Source organism: Daucus carota, chromosome 2 (genome assembly GCF_001625215.2).
Source record: "Daucus carota subsp. sativus chromosome 2, DH1 v3.0, whole genome shotgun sequence".
Lineage (NCBI taxonomy): Eukaryota > Viridiplantae > Streptophyta > Magnoliopsida > Apiales > Apiaceae > Daucus > Daucus carota.
The window spans coordinates 38,803,827-38,823,818 of NC_030382.2; the positions used below are offsets into that span (position 1 = coordinate 38,803,827).

Consider the following 19,992-nt stretch of genomic DNA (forward strand, 5'->3'; position numbering starts at 1 on the left):
CCCCTATATATATATATATATATATATATATATATATATATATATATATATATATATATATATATATATTTGTGTGTGTGTGTCATTGCTCAAAACAAAACACTTTTAAAAAAAGAACAACACAGAACACTTTATAATCAAATGTAGAATCAAATGTATTAAGAAAAAACTATTTTTCTTAATACATATGACGATTTATCAATATTTAATAGCTCATGTCACTTATTTTTAAAATTTTCGAAGTTTTAATACATTTTCAAATATATTAGATTTATGAATATTAAAATAACTCAAACCGCATGAACTTCAAAGTACATGAATCTGAATACAATAAGCTTCAGAAATAAAAAAAATAATAGCGGACGTTTCGAACTCATCCAATTCCAGTTAGTATCACCGTTGTTTTGTTCGTACTGGTACTCCCCATGTAATCGTGATTCACGCCCTGATACATCTATATTCGTTGCGAGTCAAGTCATGCCTCGATCAATATATATATGCACCAACTCATATCAATCTTCAGTACTGTGTAGTCTGTATTCACAATTTTAGCCTATATTTGTCCATTTCTGCACATGGCCATGTCCTCAGCAGCAAATATAGCACTAGTAAACCATTAACATTGCGACGGGTCGTCTAAGAGTATCAACTAGATTGATATTTTATTAGTATTGGAGTTATTATATATTTTAAAATAATAAAAAATAATAAGAAATTAGAAATATTCGTCAAGCAACATTATCACGAGAATGAGTGAATGACCCCGAACTCATGAAGCAAATGCTTAAGGAGGGATGAGTGACTGTCTCTCGAAAACGTAAAATAGATTCCCTGAAATACAACCATTTAAATAAAACGTAAAGAGAATGGGCTTAGAAAAATTATTAAAAAAAGAAGAAGAAATGTATAAGACACAGAATCTCGATTCTTATGCTGAAAATTGAAGGGAATGAGAATGACAAAGAGTGCATGAATGATGGAACGTTGCTTTCAATAAATACGGGTTTGATTTAATATTAATATATAAATTTAAGTAATCACCATTATTTAATATTAATATATAAATTAGTTATGATAAATCTAATGTATCTTTTATTCTTTTTACATAAATAGTAATTATAATTGAATTTTAAAATATTAAATAACATAATATTATAAATTATGACTTACTATAATAATTTTTTTTTTTGACGAAAAGCGTAGAATTTAATACTCCCTCCATCTCATATTATGTGTCATGTTTTGACTATCGAGGGATCAATTTGACCAAACTTTGACCATTAATTAAAGAAAATTTATTAATTATTTTAAAAATCTGAAAAATGGATATCGAAGGGGATTAGATATACTTTCTAATAAAATAATTTTTTTAATCTTTTTAAATTGGATAGTATATGTAATTTGTGGTCAAAATTTAGTCAACTTGTCTTTTCAATAGTTAAAATAAGACACATAATATGATACGGAAGGAGTAAATAATTGAAACTCAGCCGAGACAAACTCTCTCGAACTGCCAATTACAATCCGATTAAGAAACAAAAAACGAGCTAAACATATAACCGCTTTGTTTTAGATCGCGAATATTTAAATTTTTTAAATCAAAAGGTATTACAATCAAATCTCGAACAATCCAACTTACATTAGTGTGAGCATAGTAGCATCACAATCGAACTTCACATAAGCAGCAACATATGCGGCCATGTTCAGAATTATCAGTTACATAACTGATATTGGATCAACAAATCATCTCAAAACATAAACAATTTTATATCATAAAAGATGAGATTTTGTGATATTAACCACCGTGCCATATTTGATACAAGTCTCACAGGTCCCCCAAAATATCTTGGGGGCAGAAGTGATTGTAATGGGCTCACTTTGGCTTTCAACAGTAGGTTGAATGGGAGGTGGTGGTTCAGCTGGGGCTATGCTCATAAGCCTAAATGGTCCTCAAATACGTTAAAAATGGGGCGGGTTCGAGGTGGGTACTTTATTTCCCAGCTCTGCCCCATATATATTTTTCCTGCTCCGTCTCCGCCGCATTTTCCGCGGGATTTATTTTTAATCCCCATTCCCGCCCCACCGGGGATTTAATATAATTTCGCTCCGCCCCGCTGCTATAATATTACACTTTAATTAATTACTTTAAAATTTAGTAATTTGTTCTTCAGAATTTAATAAAAATATACGAGACATGTATATTAAAAGAAAAAAAACTAAATATAATAGAAATCAAAGAAACATGTTATACATTGTAAAATTATAGTTTTGTGTATTATATTATTTAATAATAATATTAAATATAATAAATATATTATATTAAATATAGTTATTTATTTATATTAAATATATGCGGAGCGGCGGGGAATCCCCGCGGGATTCAACAAATCCCCATATTTTGGCGGGGCAGAAAATCATTCTCCGTCACTACCCCATTCCCCCTATTAGCGGGGCCGATCTGCCCCATTCGAGACGGGTTGGGGCGGGTTCCCCATTTTCCCCGCCCCATTTTTAACCCTATCAGCATCGTGGGGTTCACACTTGGCTCAATTTTTGTTTCCGGTTGAGATGGATTCAAGGGGGCTTGCTGAGGTCTTTGAGCTGCAACCGGAGGAGGAGGTGCTGGTGCAGATGAAATCATCCAAGGTAGACGGAAACGAAACATTGGCCTTTGTTCCCCCATTTGCTCAGCTTATGTGATAACAGAAAGATTTGATGATGTTGATATAAAACCAAACTGGGCTGAACATGATGATGTTGATGTGAACCATTTTAACCCGAATGGCTAATAAATATGATCGATTTTGATACCTAGCTTGACACTTGTCTTTGTGTAATTTTCTTATATTTTGGCACGCTTCTTTGAGTGAAATCTTGTCTTTGAGAAGCACAAATTCTCCTGTTGTTTATCCCCCTGGATGTCCAGAATCTGTTTATTACCTTTTCACGTTTCAGTTTATTCTGCCTTGGTTTAATTCTGTAATCCACGTAACATTCGTACATTACCCTGCATGATGGAAAATTTTCACCAAAGAGGTAAACCACAAGGACAGTTTAAAGTATTCCTAAGAAAAGTACAGATAGGCCATGCAAACAGAGGTCATAGGCTCGTAGCAGATTAGATTCTTATCGAACACGATACAGCAGAAATGCACAATACGTATCTTGAAAGGCAAGAAGAGCTGACATTTGCTCAATGCCTTCTCATTGGCATTACCCTAATACTCACACACATGCAATCAAAATGTGTCATACCCTAAAGAGGGATATCCACTGGATTACAATGCTCGAGATAAAAAATTTTTGTTCATATCTTGAATCAGCTTCATTAATTATCAAAACAGTTTGAACCAAAAATATACATCTTTTACGTTATTTTGCAATGCACTAGTAAACTTTAATCCTGGAAAGATTACTTGCTAGTTACAGCTACAGTTCAGAACTACTAGTAACTACTATTTCATCAGCTGTTCACAAAACAGGGGAACATGCATTACATAACATCAAGATAACCGTGAACCATTGTTACTTACTTCACATACTAATATTTGAAGAGCTCAATCTACTCCATTTACCGCTTTACCTGCAACATTGGTTTAGACCAAGTTGGTCTCTTGGTGTTGTTTAAAGTCTCAATCGCCATCAGATGCACTTTAAGTTGATCTGATGCAGTAAAACCCCTGGTTTCCATTAATCCTTGTACTCTCTTAGCATCTTGGGCAAATCCACCATTTATAAGTGATCTGATAACCCTCTCAAACTCTCCATGATTCAGTTGATCCTTCTTACTCTCTATAACTCCTAAGGCTTGAAGAGCCTTCTTCTCAATCCCGGCTTTCAAGTACATGTCACAAAGGCTTATGTGAAGCTTTAAAGGAGGAGCCTCACCCAGCTCAGTGATCTTACTCAACAAATCTTCGGCTTCCTCAACCAACTGTAATTGGCCAAACCAGTCCACCAGAACACTGTAAGTAGCAACACCAGGCTCAAAGCCATCCTTCTCAAGCTGCAGCAAAAGATCCAAGGCCTTGTCCAATAGATTTTTAGTCTCATAAGCCGCAATCATGCTAGCAGTAGACCTGTCATCTGCCTTGTGACCCATACTAAGCATGTGGTCAAATTGGTGCCTTGCTTGATCTGGATCTCCGGTTTGCCCATATGCCTCAACAAGCAACCGACAGAATTACTTGGTTGGATGGAACCCTGCAAGCTGCATAGTAGTAGCAATTCTCTGTGTTCCAATAATATCACAAGTCTGAACAAATGACCGAAGTAAGGCCATATATATTTCCCCTGTGGGTTTGATATCCCTAGTCTCCATCTCAGTTACAATTGACTCGGCCAATTTTGGTTTTCCAGCATTTACACAAGCCAGGATATAGGCATTGTAGACATTTACATCAGGAACGAAACCTTGGCTCCTTAAGCTATCAAATGCCTCTTATGTTCGATCAAGGTTGCCTGCTTTGCTGTACATGTGAACCAGAACATTTAATGTCAAAATATCTGGTATGATTCCAGCTTCATTCATTTTTTTCAGAATTCTCTCTGCATCTTCTAATCTATTCTCTTTTGCATGGGTATCAATAAGCTTTGAGTAATCACGAATATTTGTTTGGAAAGATTCTTCGAGTAGAAGCTCCGCAACCTAGAAAACAAATAGCCCAAATAATATTAGAGCATGCGGAAATTGTAACTGACAGTAGCAGCCCCAAGAGTTTCGGGAAGATGTAATTAACAATCTTGTCATTATCTGCAACTGATGCCAAATTAGCAACAGGACAATCAAAAGATGCTAAATACACTGTAGAGGGATTTATAGAAGTTCATATATAGCAGCATCTTCACAAATCCACCAGCAAGTTTTGGCCTTTTAGGCACTTGTACAGGACCTTGTGCAATCTCTTCATTTGCCTAATATTTAGGTTGCTGTATCCATTATATAAAAACATTTCTTCCAAACTACTGCACAACAATAGTGAACACGTATAAAAGATGGATGAAAGATTGAGTACTCTCCTTTCCATTCTCTCCCTCCTCTGCCACTCTCGACGCCGCCGAGAGTCTCCGTCGCCGACACGAGCTCCGGCCGTCCTCCTCCATTCCCCACTCACTATCAATTTCCACAGTCTCATCAAAACTCCTTCTACATGTGAGCCCAATTGTACAGTAGTGTGCAAACTCCCCAAATCCATTTACAACCCTGGCCTTGGTTTGATTTTGTATTATTTATTTATATATTGTTTTTGGTAGAGACGAAGACTTTGCTCACAGAAAACCTTGTATTCTGATTTCTCCGTTTAACTAAAATAGCCAGATTTGAACCATTTCATCCTCACCTACGATTTGATTCACAAAATCGATTAAAAACTCGAGGATTTCTAATCCATTTTTCAGAAATCCCATGGCTGCATGTTTGCTTTGTGTGTTTTTTTGTCTTTTTTCAGGGATATATAAAAACTAAAGAAAGCTACCGACGAGACTCAGCTAATGACTCCACGATCTCGTACGGGAGAGACATGATAGCGGTGGTAGCCGAAGAGGATGGTGGTGACGGCGGCAGTTCCGGGATCAGAATGAGATCCGTGTGTGGGTTTCAGAAAAGATGCATTAATTGTGCCTTAATTACGGCGTTAATGTTTTGTTAATTGTGCCTTAATTGAAGGCTTAATTGTCTCTTTTATGAGTTATGTTTGTGGAATATTTTGACCACAATTAAGTGTCATTTATTGACGTGTTTTTATTTTTAATTAATTACTATTTAATGTTGGTGTATATGAATTGTTTCCATACTATTTTATCTTTAGTGTTCGCTAACTATTTTTATTTAATGTTTATAATATCTTGCAGGTTCAATGTTAAATATTGCACTCTACGGAATTTTAGAGGTAGCAGATGAAAAAGGACATAAGTGTACAAATCATTTTAGCATCGGAGGATACGAGTTTTATCTTGTAATTTCTTTGTAAAGAATGTATATTTGCTTTGGAGGGTACTTTTTTTCCCCTTGAGTTTTTTTCCCATAGGGTTTTTACTCTTGCGGGGTTTTAACGAGTCCCAATTGGTAGGTTTTCTTTTCGGACATTAAAGGCCATATCGTCTAAGCATCCGGGAGTACTAGCTTACTCTTCGGTTAGATTGTATACTTTTGTGGATGAAAGAAACTCTGTTCCGTCGGACATTGTATATTTGATATTTAGTATCAATGGAAATTTATTTTCCTTTTCAAAAAAAAACAAAAAAAATAGTGAACACATATAATGACATAAGCAAAAAAATATTAAAATTTAGAAATAAAATGGTCTGTTTCTAATTAATTACATAAATGATATTAAAATTTTCATTTTGAATTTAAAAGATAATTTAGTTGAACTTTTTTAATTTATTAAACGACATGATGGTTTGTATATTTATTGTTTTGGGTAAATATTTATTAGTATATTTACTAGTTTAAATTCCGTAATTAATATTTTATATCGATTATTATATTACAATAATATGTAATTAACGAAATTTAAAATCAATTTTTTACTTGTAGTTGATGGGATTTGAACCTGAAATTTTTGATATCATATATTTTAGTATATAATAAGTAAAGGTAATTATGTAAAATTATATACCAAAAAACAGGTACCGTACCAAACTTTTAATGTTTCGTCTATTATAATATAATAACTAGCTTATAACCCGTGCAATGCACGGGCGGTTATAATATTTGTTATTTTATCGTATATATTTTAATTTAAACTAATATTATTGTGAGAATAAAATTATGATAGAATAATATAATTAAATAAATTTTTTATTTAACATATGATAAATTCTTATATATAATTTCGTCCAATGTCTAATTAAAAATTAGATCGAACATATATATTTTACCGAGAATGTTAAAATATATTTTTTTTTCATGTTATAATTTAAGGAGATCTATAAAATCAGATATAAATCAACCAATCAATCTTTTAATATTTCGTTATTGATAAATTAATAATATAGTATGTAACATATTAAGTTAAAAAAGACGCGTAAAACCAAATACCGACCCATCATACTAATCTAAATGTTTTGGTTTGATAGATATTAAAATATATTATAACATGTTATAAATTAAGAAGGTTCGTGGGTCGAATACCAACCGGCTCACCAAACTCGACTGACCTACCGACTAACTGAACTTTTTATGTTTGGAATTTAACAGTATAATAGTATATTATATATTTATAATATTACTTTTAAAGTGATTCCATTAGTGTATTTAAAAATAATGTTAATGTATTTTGGTTGAAAAATATCACAGGTTATTTATTAATAATGATATATAATAATATTATATTTTTATATATGTAGAAAATCCATTTTTTAGTTGAAAAATATAATAAAGATAATGTGTTTTAGTTAAAAAAGTAATTACTATGTTTCTCGATGTTATTTTAAATGATGGAGTTTTTTTAGTTAGAAAATATAAAAAAAAGATAACATATTTTAATTTAAAAGAATAATTGGTATATAGATAGGCTCGTATTTTGGCTCAAGTACCGACTGACCAAATTTTTAATGTTTCGGCTCTAATAGTATAATAATAATATAGATATATTTTATATGAATGTTGCATGTGTTATTTTAGGAAAATCGAATTTCTAGTTAGGATTTTGAAAAAAAATGTGTTTTAGTTATAAAAAAAAAAGTAGTTGCTATGTTGTCCAATATTATTTTTAGAAAATTGAGTTTTTTTAGTTTGAACATATAAAAAAAAAAGATAATGGATTTAGTTAGAAAGATAATTGATTATATAAGTAGACCCATAATTTGGCCCAAGTACCGACCGACCAAAAGTTTAATGTTTCGGCTTTAATAGTATGGTAAACTAATATTTTTGTGAGAATAAAATTATGATATATGTAGCCTGTGTTAATTGTAGAGTATCCGTTTTTTTGTTAGAATATATAAAAAAGATAATGTGTTTTAGTTAAAAAGGTAATTATTATGTTTTTCGATGTTATTTTAAATAATAGAGTTTTTTATTTAGAAAATATAAAAAAAAGATAACATATTTCAGTTAAAAAAAATAATTGGTATATAGATAGGCCCGTATTTTGGCCCAAGTACCGACTGACCAAATTTTCAATGTTTCGACTTTAATAGTATAGTATAGATAGATGCGTATATATTTTTAAAGGTTTGACTTTAGTTTTTGGTATAGTCAAATTGGTCTTATATTTGTTCTATGTTTTGATTTTATATTTGTTTTATGTTTTGGTTTGTTTATATTTTGTTTGAAGCCCGCTAATCATAAAAGTCTTTATAAAAGCCCGCGTACCGAGATCAAATTTTTAATGTTTCGGCTTTAATAGTATAATATTTTTTAAGGTTTGACTTTAGTTTTGGTATAGTCAAATAGATTTTATATTTGTTTTATGTTTTGATCTTATATTTGTTTTATGTTTTGATTTGTTTATATATTGTTTGAAGCCCGCTAATTATATTTTATGGTTTGATTTGTCTATATTTTGTTTGAAGCCCGCTAATTATAAAAGTCCACATAAAAGCCCGCGTACCGACCGACCAAACTTTTAATGTTTCGGCTTTAATAGTATAGAAGTATAGATATAGATATAGATAGTATAGATTTGAAAAATAATCAATTAGGTGAATTAAAAATGAGTACTTTTTTCTTGTGAAAAAAAGGTATTTTTTTATAATATCAATTTTTTCCCAAAAGTAATTAGGATATTTTTAAACCGGGTCGACACCTCGAGCTTGGCTTCTCCAAAAAAACGAGACTCGGGCCAAACCAGATTGAGTTAGATCGAGCTTCAATCGGTCTTTTTTGAAGTTTAAATAATAAACTTTTTTAATATTCCATATGCTTTTTGGATCTTTTGTTTAAGAAAAAACAAAACTAATTTCAAAATATTTTGTATTTAATCCATATTTTGATTAATTCGAATTTAAGAAAAGAAAATATTTGAATTTTATATAATTTTATTGACCGTGCACAATTTTTAACTTGGTATTGTTCGCTTTCGACTAGGCAAGCACGCATTTGTTATTAGGCATATTCCAAAAATCTTGCACTAACAAAGTTAATTCGCTGCTATACAAGATATTTTTTATTATCTAACTGATGTGGTATTTGGGTTGACACTACCCGATAGATATTTACGAAACTAGAAAATTTTCTAAAATTTTATTATTATGATGAAATTATAATTATTTTAAAATTTCCTAAAATTTTATAAATTTCTCAAATTTTATATTTTATAATATTTGTACTCAAAGTGATTAAATTACTAGTTTTATAATTATGATGAAAAATCATGTCACTCAACTTACCAAAAATAGTACTTGAAATTTTAATTATTTAATAATGAAAACTAAAGAAATTTAAATATTATCATCCATAATCCAGTTTTCACCTCACCGACTAGATACGATTTTTCTGACATGCTTCCATAGTAATAATAAAATCACAATAAAAACAAAATCACAGTAAAATATAAACTTATCAATTATCCAGACCGAATATTTACCAAAAAAATAAGAGAGTATACTGACTACTGTCACGAGTCTACTGCCAATTGAAACATGTTACTTTTATGGTTCTCTACCTTATGAATAAACCGACCAACTTTTTACATGTACTTCATACTATAAGAGATGCAATACAAGACAATCAAATTATAATGTTAGTGGCTAGCATTTGGATTTCTCCTGTTTGATAATTCTATTTGTTGTCTGCATGTTCTACTTAATTCAAGAAGAGGTATGTAACTATTAATGTAGATAACCTTTATTTCTGTTCTCGTTGTCTACCTAATCTGCATTTCATCTACCATATGTTGGATGGTTCCAAGTAATCATGTACATCACATGTATCTGGTTTTAACTTGAATGAATGTGATATTTGTTTTTCATATTTATATTGTTCACAACTGCAATTCCTTATGCACAAGATGCTATTAAGTTTGTCGAAAGACAGGTGTAGAATGTTGGGACCAATATAAAAAAAAAATTATACAAAGATGATCAAGATTTGGTTTCACAAGACTCTACAGATTCTGAAGAGCTACCTGTTATGGCCAGATTTGGCCCTGGTAATCTTATAGAGGGCGCGCCCTTTTCGGAGGTAATTCCGAGGGCGCGGCCTCCTGGCAGGGGGGAGCATGTCAGTGGAGTATCTTGAATAGCCATGGGAAGAAGACCAAGGGCGCGCCCTTGGCGGGGTGATCCCGTGGGCGCGGCCTTCGGATATTAGAAGACATGTCTGACCTGTTGAGACGACTCATGGGACAAGACATCGAAGATGAAGGGCGCGCCTTTAGGGGTCGCGCCCACATGTGGACGCATTGAATGAGAGGGCGTACCCCTTGGAGGTGTAACCTCTATGAGAGGGCGTAGCCCTCGGAAGGCTTGGCCTATGTGATAGGGCGCGGCCCTCGGAGGTGTGACCTCTTTGAGAGGGCGTACCCCTTGGAGGTGTAACCTCTGTGGGAGGTGTGACCTCTATGAGAGGCTTGAACTCAATGAGAGGGCGTAGCCTTTGGAGGTGTAACCTCTATGAGAGGCTTGACCATATTTGGCCACATTTGGTCACGTGAATTGGGAGAGGGCGCGCCCTCCGCGGGTAATCCGGGAGGCGCGGCCCTTTGTCTCAAGAGCACGATGTCACGTGTCTGAAGTGTGAAGAGAATGAGGAACAAGGATCAAGGGCGCGCCCTCCGTGGTCGCGCCCACAGGTGATGAATATGTGTGAGGTTGAGTGAGTCTCGACGACGACCCTTCCGAGGGATACGAAGACCTACCCTTCCGAGGGATATGAAGACTAGTGCCAGAGCTCATCTGGTAGTTATCAGGCTCATCTGGTAGTTCCCGGGTTACGTCCGGGCATGATCTATAATCCCCAGTCCTGCTATCTGCCGGGTTGTCCTCGTGCGGGGGCCTGGGGTGATCATGGTTGTAGAAGGCCCTCAGGGGTAACACGAAGGCCGATCATATGTCCGGGTCCTGTATTCTGGTGAGTTAGTCCTCATTGGGGGACTGGGACGATCGTGTAACTTGGCTCCTCAATTGTCTTATCTCTTAGTGAGAACCTTCACTAGGGGGTAAGGACGCGTCCCTACGCCTCATGGAAGTGGTCACGACTCTGTCCGATGTCTCCTCCATGTTACGAAGAGTAGCGGTTAGTGTCACCTCTCGTAGTGGAGGTGATGCCGTATCCGTGATGTACTTGGACTAGGATTCTAAGGTAGTTGTCTCAAGGCTTACTTCTAACTGGAGTAGAACTCTAAGTGATAAGTCTCCGACCAACGGTTGGTCTTATCCCCAAGAGGCCTAGTCCTGATCAAACTAGGAGTCTTGGTTCTATAGAACTACGTACGGCTTGATCCCCTATATAAAGGGGTACGTAGGCACATCAAGGGGATATATCGAGAGTTGTGAGAACGAGAGCAGAAATATATTCCCTTGATCTCAGCCACCCTCAAACAAACAACCACCACTCTCCGGCGACCAAAACCACCGTCACGGATCTTGATTCCGGCCATGAAACTCATCTTTGTTGATTACCAAATTCCTCTATCAACAAATTGGCGCTAGAAGGAGGGGCTATTCAAGATCATCATCTTAAGAGGAAGAGATGTCACACGACGGAGATTCGCACGTAGAGGAGGATCGTTTTCCGGCAGGGCGATGGCTAGAGCACAAGAGAAGATGAGACCTTCGTCGGGAGTTTGAAGGAGGACGATCATCAACGAAATTCTAGGAGGTAACCTAACATGCGAACAAGGTATTCTGGACCGGGGAGTCGGTGAAGGATGCGATTTTCGGAGACCTAACACCTACGAAGAGGGTACACCTCCCCCGAACAGGGTACGCCTCCCCCGGACAGAGTACACCTCCCCCCGACAGGGTACGCCTCCAGGTGATGTGGTGTCCGTCGACCACCGTTAGGAATGCATCCCTTGACACCTACGAAGAGGGTACGCCTCCCCCGGACAGAAGAGCCTAGGTGGAGGGAGTATGGACTTTTCCAAGCTTATACGGTGGGTTGGAAGTCGAGAAATGAAGCGAAAAGAAAGAAAATCACGAGCGCCCTAGAGCGCCCTGGTAGCGCCCGGGGTCTGCCCATGTGGCGCGCCCGCGCCCTGGAGCGGCGCGCCCGCGCCCTGGAAGCGCCCGCGCCCAGGAGCGGCGCGCCCTGTGAGCGCCCGCGCCCTGGAGCGGCGCGCCCGCGCCCTGGGTGCGCCCTGTGAGCGCCCGCGCCCTGGAGCGGCGCGCCCGCGCCCTGGGTGCGCCCTGGGAGCGCCCTGGGAGCGCCCGCGCCCTGGAGCGGCGCGCCCGCGCCCTGGGAGCGCCCTTGGAGCGCCCGTGTCTGTCATTGTGGCGCGCCTGCGCCCTGGAGCGGCGCGCCCGCGCCCTGGGAGCGCCCGCGCCCTGGAGCGGCGCGCCCGCGCCCTGGGAGCGCCCGCGCCCTGGAGCGGCGCGCCCGCGCCCTGGGTGCGCCCTGGTAGCGCGCCCGCGCTACCCCGATTGTGGAAAGTTTCGTTTTTTAGGTCCGTTTGGATTAGCTGCTGGCCCGGTCAACTTAGGGCACTTAAATATGAATTAAAGGAAGAAAAAGCCCTAAACACCTCCCCCGGATAGAGTACACCTCCCCTGGACAGGGTACACCTCCCCGTGACAGGGTACGCCTCCAAGTGATGTGGTGCTCAATTACCACCGTGAGGAACGAATTCCCTAACACCTTCGAAGAAGGCGCACCTCCGGGTAATACGGTGTTACCTTTATGAGGAGAACACCTCTTTGCCGTGAGGAGTAGTCGCATTTTCCTCCAACAAGACAAACATACTCAGGAAGGAGCTCACTAGTCTTGAAGAGGTCACGTCCCTCCCTAGGGCGCGCCCTCTCGGAAGTACTCATCACTTGAGGAAGCGCATGAGGGCGCGCCCCCAGGATAATAAGGTTGAGAAGGGAGATGCTTCAAAGACGCGCCTCCTTCTAGTTGGACGCACCCCGAGTTCCAAAGTCATGTTTCCAGGGTTGATAATTCGGGAGGACACGCCTTCCCCCTAACAGGGCACGTCATGAGGTAACACTGACCGCCATTATTAAGTGGTATACATGATTGAGTGCAGGTCAAGTCCGACATGCTAAAGGAGCTGTCCATCTTGATGAGAGCGCGTCCTCCGTTCATCATGAACGTAGCATGATACCTACAAGGTCTTTGACCATGATACACTTAAGGCCTTTCAAAAGTTGCCTAATTATCAATGACCAGCTCTGGGTGCTATGAATTTTAACCATCCATGATATTCTCTGGGTAACGCTTTATACTATTGATTCCCCATTGAGCTATGAGCTCTGGGACCCGTGCGATGCACCGGAGTTATATAAACCACGATAAGATTCGTGATGCCCCATATGGGATGATGTATGGACTGGGGAGTGGTCCTTTTGAATTTCTTAAGCAAGTGATTCACGCGTGAAAAAGTAAGGCTGCGCCAAAGGCTGCGCCCTCTACTTAATCCTTGGAAAAGATCAAAAGAGCCCACGTTACAAGTAAGGCTGCGCCGTAGGCTGCGCCCTCTGCTTATACAGTCCTTGAAAGAAAAGAAATATTGCAAGGCAGCGCCATCAGCCGCGCCCTCTGCTTAGGCAATTCTTTAGAAAAAGATAAAAAAGGGGTCATATTATAACAAGGCGGCGCCGTTTTGTAAGTCGCGCCTTATATGTACTGTTCCTAGGTACCATGGACACACTAAGGCTGAAAAACAGCCACCAACCTTCGCACCGCGAAGGCGCGCCCTTCTTTTGTTGAAGTTCATTGGCGCGAATGTTATGGTTGAATGTGTTCTTTGGAGGGAATAAGCGAAGCTGCGCCACTGTCAAACGACAGATAGGTCGCGTCCCCTGTTTTCTTTTATAAAGATTGCTCATTACTTATGAACACATCATAAAGATGCGCCAGCCTCATGTCTAGCCACTTTGCTAAAATAATCAAAGATACCGACATTATATACTTGCAAGGTCTGTGCACAACCTGCATCTTGGAATCTCGAGGAATAATAGTGGCTTATGTCGCGCCTCTATGCGCGGACGCGCTCTCGGAAGAGGATGTGTGGTATGGGGTAAAAATTTCCCTGATATCTCCAATATCAAGAAAATTTGGGGAGTACTTGTTATGGCCAGATTTGGCCCTGGTAATCTTATAGAGGGCGCGCCCTTTTCGGAGGTAATTCCGAGGGCGCGGCCTCCTGGCAGGGGGGAGCATGTCAGTGGAGTATCTTGAATAGCCATGGGAAGAAGACCAAGGGCGCGCCCTTGGCGGGGTGATCCCGTGGGCGCGGCCTTCGGATATTAGAAGACATGTCTGACCTGTTGAGACGACTCATGGGACAAGACATCGAAGATGAAGGGCGCGCCTTTAGGGGTCGCGCCCACATGTGGACGCATTGAATGAGAGGGCGTACCCCTTGGAGGTGTAACCTCTATGAGAGGGCGTAGCCCTCGGAAGGCTTGGCCTATGTGATAGGGCGCGGCCCTCGGAGGTGTGACCTCTTTGAGAGGGCGTACCCCTTGGAGGTGTAACCTCTGTGGGAGGTGTGACCTCTATGAGAGGCTTGAACTCAATGAGAGGGCGTAGCCTTTGGAGGTGTAACCTCTATGAGAGGCTTGACCATATTTGGCCACATTTGGTCACGTGAATTGGGAGAGGGCGCGCCCTCCGCGGGTAATCCGGGAGGCGCGGCCCTTTGTCTCAAGAGCACGATGTCACGTGTCTGAAGTGTGAAGAGAATGAGGAACAAGGATCAAGGGCGCGCCCTCCGTGGTCGCGCCCACAGGTGATGAATATGTGTGAGGTTGAGTGAGTCTCGACGACGACCCTTCCGAGGGATACGAAGACCTACCCTTCCGAGGGATATGAAGACTAGTGCCAGAGCTCATCTGGTAGTTATCAGGCTCATCTGGTAGTTCCCGGGTTACGTCCGGGCATGATCTATAATCCCCAGTCCTGCTATCTGCCGGGTTGTCCTCGTGCGGGGGCCTGGGGTGATCATGGTTGTAGAAGGCCCTCAGGGGTAACACGAAGGCCGATCATATGTCCGGGTCCTGTATTCTGGTGAGTTAGTCCTCATTGGGGGACTGGGACGATCGTGTAACTTGGCTCCTCAATTGTCTTATCTCTTAGTGAGAACCTTCACTAGGGGGTAAGGACGCGTCCCTACGCCTCATGGAAGTGGTCACGACTCTGTCCGATGTCTCCTCCATGTTACGAAGAGTAGCGGTTAGTGTCACCTCTCGTAGTGGAGGTGATGCCGTATCCGTGATGTACTTGGACTAGGATTCTAAGGTAGTTGTCTCAAGGCTTACTTCTAACTGGAGTAGAACTCTAAGTGATAAGTCTCCGACCCACGGTTGGTCTTATCCCCAAGAGGCCTAGTCCTGATCAAACTAGGAGTCTTGGTTCTATAGAACTACGTACGGCTTGATCCCCTATATAAAGGGGTACGTAGGCACATCAAGGGGATATATCGAGAGTTGTGAGAACGAGAGCAGAAATATATTCCCTTGATCTCAGCCACCCTCAAACAAACAACCACCACTCTCCGGCGACCAAAACCACCGTCACGGATCTTGATTCCGGCCATGAACCTCATCTTTGTTGATTACCAAATTCCTCTATCAACACTACCTATTGGAGAATTTCCTCGGGGTTCATACGATGATACTAAAGTTGATGAGAATAAAATTTCAAGCAGCAAAGGAGATGCTGAAAAGGTTCATATCCTAGTCAGTAATGATCTTAAAGTAGTTGACAAAGAGGATGGAGATCAGGTGTCATCTTCTGTTGAACAAGTCCAACAAAGTGTAAACTCATGCTCTAGAGGTTGCAGCGGAGGATCTTTCGGGAAGCAAGACATAAAAGGAAAACAGTATAATGAGAATGCAACTCTCTGTTGTGAGGAGGTTCCTAAAAAGGAAAACTGTGATAAATACAGGAAGAAAACCGCAGAGAATCTGGTGTCAAAGAACCTGGAAAGGGAATCATTGGTCTCTGAAATAGTACATAATGCGCAACTACAGAGCATAGAGTTTTAGCGTCACCACAAGATAATTCAGTTGTAGTAGGCCGGAAATGGGACTCTGAGGAAGATGAGAAAGAAATGGGTTGTTACGAGAAAAATGATGCAGAAGTCACAGTTAAAGGTCTCATATCTACTAATGTTCTGTCATGGTAGGTGAAGGGTAGGCGCATGATTCTATAGGTATTTATTTAAGGGCTATAATTTTTATATTCGTTGGTTTTGTAGCTACACTTTCGCTTTCTGTCTAAACTTACTTATTCAAAATGTAGGAACAAAGATTTCAATCAAAGCAAATGTATTAGGTGATTCAAAAACTTAGTCAACTGACTAGTGAGCCTGTTTCCTCCTCAGGTTCAGGTATGATGACAAGTTGACAATTACTCTTCATAATCTTAAAATTACCTCAATATCAAATTCAACTATTGCTAGAGTTGAAGTTGTTCCAGACTTTGATGCTACTCTTGTTTGACCTTCTTCATGAAGTTTTCTATTCATATTTTCTTCAATCGTGGCATGAAATTTTGTGCGACCATATCTTACTTGATAACGATTTTGCACCAAGCTTGGTTTATGGAAACACATATAAAATAGTAATTCATTGAAAAGTATGATTAAGCTATTTATAAGTAAATAGTTTATTGTCAATTTCACATATTGTTCAGTAAAATGTGAACTTCTGCATGATGTTTCGTTGAATGTGATAAAGATGTTTTGTGAATGTGATAAGGATATTCAGTAAACTGATTCATTAACAGATAAAGATACAGATAAACAGAATCAGCTGAAACAAAAGTGAAAAAGATTGAACATAGAAATGGTCTCGAACATTAGTATGCGGGCGCTCATAGATGACTGTAATTTGTAATTGATGATAAACTTCTAACTCGGGACTTTAGTTCTATTTGCTTATAGATGATTGTAATATAAGATACTAAGTATTCTATAGGAAAAGTTGACGTTTACAATGTCTACAAAGCATTTACATTCATTAACAGATAAAGAAACAGATAAACAGAATCAGCTGGTGAATGATTGTATAATGAAAGCTCGAGTTCATGCTTGTTCCACTTGATCTTCTTTAATCTGCAAAAACATAGTAACAAAGTTAGATTTTAATATTTTATTCTAATTTGAGTCTTGGAATCTGACAACATCATAGTCATTTATGTAGCTAGCTAGTTTCAGAGTTCGAAATCTGTATCAATTCATTTTCAACCAAATCAGTTACTATAGAATTATCCAAACCAATAGAGGAATAGTAATGAAGCGATGAATTTTTTTAAAATAAGGCTCTTTAAGAGTGTTATTTAATTACATAGTCTGCCAACTCAAGCAATACGTTTAGTCTTGTTGAAAGCTTCTCACAGAAACTTGATCTCAGTATATATTGTAAATATTGCAAGATATTTCTAATCCCCCCATATCTCTAACTGGCATATTAGGTTTTTAGAATAAAAACCTCACTAGCCCTTCCAAAACAGATTGCACAATACTCTAAATGTTACTCCCTCCGTTTCAAATTAGATGTCCACTTTAAAAAAATCACACAGTTTAAGGAAAGTGGATGTTCACAAATTAATTGCATTTAATGATCAAAATATGTGGAGTGAGATTGATTTAGGAAATTTAAATAAGAGATATGTGGAGTATAATTGACTTTGGAAATATGGTTTTGCATTGAAAGTTGAAGTGGACAAGTAATTTGAAACAAAAAATTCCTTAAAAGTGGACATGTAAATTGAAATGGAGGGAGTACATACATTCCCCTCTTATGAAACATGTAACAAACTTATCTTTTACTCCTGTCAAAGAAATCTAGAGAGCAATCATTTAGAAGTGTATAAGATATATTAGAAACTATACGGAGCTGGCTCCATTTCATTTGTTTTAGTACAATCTCTTTTGGTTTTCAGACAAACTGGTTCCGAAATTTTATTTTATTTTATGCTAGTGCTCCTAGTCACAAATTATATCATACCTAATATATTATTCATTCAATGTCCATTATCTCTTCAAGTTCATTTGATATTTTCTAAAGTCGCATAATATATCATTTTAATTGCACAATACTCAAGGGTCTAAATGAAAAAAAATTAACAGAAAACGCTTTAACTTATCATCTCAAGACTTCATTCAGTTTCCTTCATAAGCTCGATATTCATCCTATTAGCACAATTTCTGTAATTCTTTCGTGCGGTGTGAGACTTGCTTCTTTAGTAGCCTGAATTCTAGCTTTGTTGAGAAGTTCTGTCATCTCCTCAAGATTTGTTGAATTGATTGTTCCCTGATTTTCAAATTGAATTTAAAATCAGTTAGGTGAAATCTAAAATCGATGACTTTTATAAGTAAAATAAAATCTTACCAACTCAGTAAGGTAAGTTACAGCATGGTTTAGGCAGAGGCGGATCCTGATAGGGGCAAGAGGGGTCAGTCGACCCATTAAATTTTTATGCTTAGTTTTATATAATTACATAATGTCGTGCAACAGTAAAAAATCACATAATATAATTTTTGTTTATGAATATTAATTTTTTTTTATGTTCATCCGATTAATTATCGTTACAAAATAATTAATCGGATGAATATTAATTTTTTTTATGTTCATCTGATTAATTATCGTTACAAAATATTATATACGACCTTCCTTACTTTCAGGGCTGGATCCGCCACTGGATTTAGGTGTCCAGTTTAGCGTAACTTAATACACTCCCCAATGAGGTAGACGAGAGTCTTCAGTGTTTCTTCCTCCAATTTTTGAAATGGGTGCCAGCCTCCTTCGCTTTTCCTGTTGCGAAAAACGGCTCCAGTTCTGTGTTTCTGAATTCAAGGTTCTTACAAAAATAACGTGTCAAAACAGAGTAGAACTAACAATTGCAATAAAAATAAATCTGTCGATATGAATCATAAAGAACATATCAAGTTCAATCATCCTTTCAGTGCTTGTTGTCGGCTATCATCTTTGTTAAAGATCCACAATTGTTTCATCAAGCTGTTGAACACCAACATTGGATAGACGCTATGAATTTGGAACTAGAATCTTTAGAAGCCCTGGAAGCCAACGACACTTGGGACATTATTGAATTGCCTCCTCACAAAAAGGCAATTGGATGTTTATGGTTGAATAAAACAAAATTTAAAGCAGATGGAAGCATAGAAAGATTCAAGGCACGTAGTTGTTTTGGGATGCAAACAAGTGTATGGAGTGGATTATGAAAACACATTTGCTCCGGTTGCCAAAATGACAACCATTCAAGCAATTTTTGCTGTAAGTACTATAAATGATTGGATGGTCGTGCAAATGGACGTTACAAATGCCTTCTTACATGGAGACTTGGCAGAAATTGTATACATGAAACTTCCGCTGGGATATAATCACTTGGGATGTCGAATTTCAAAGACTAAGGGGGAGTTTGCAACTCACAGAACACCCATGTTAGTATGTAGACTTAAAAAGTCATTGTATGGTTTGAAACAAGCGCCAACAAATTGGTTCTCCAAGCTGTCAACTACTCTGGTGAGTCTTGGGTTTGTACAATCAAATCTGACTACAATTTGTTTACTCTTGCGGATGCAAATTCAATTATGTTAGTCCTCGCGTATTTTGATGATTTGTTGATAGCCGGAAACTGTGGTTCTCAAATTGATGATCTTAAACGAATGTTGTCTACAAAGTTTCATATGAATGATATTGGAAAACTTAGCTATTTTTTGGGCCTTGAGGTGGACAATAGGGTTTTTTGTGTCTCAACACAAATATCTTGTTGACATCTTGAAAGAGTTTAACATGGATGCTGCTACACCTCTGAAAATACCAGTGGATATTCATCTAAGGATTGTTAAAGACCTGATATTAGCGTCTCTTGGGAAAATTGATATACTTAACGGTCACTAGACCTGATATTGT

General features: G+C 38.3%; 1 protein-coding gene across 1 annotated transcript; it reads right to left on the reverse strand.

Moving 5' to 3' along the window:
• Positions 1-3,571: 3,571 nt before the first annotated feature.
• On the reverse strand, positions 3,572-4,102 carry LOC108208316 (pentatricopeptide repeat-containing protein At1g19525). The gene has a single exon (XM_064086881.1). The coding sequence runs from the start codon at positions 4,100-4,102 to the stop codon at positions 3,572-3,574; it is 531 nt and encodes a 176-aa protein (XP_063942951.1).
• Positions 4,103-19,992: the final 15,890 nt, after the last annotated feature.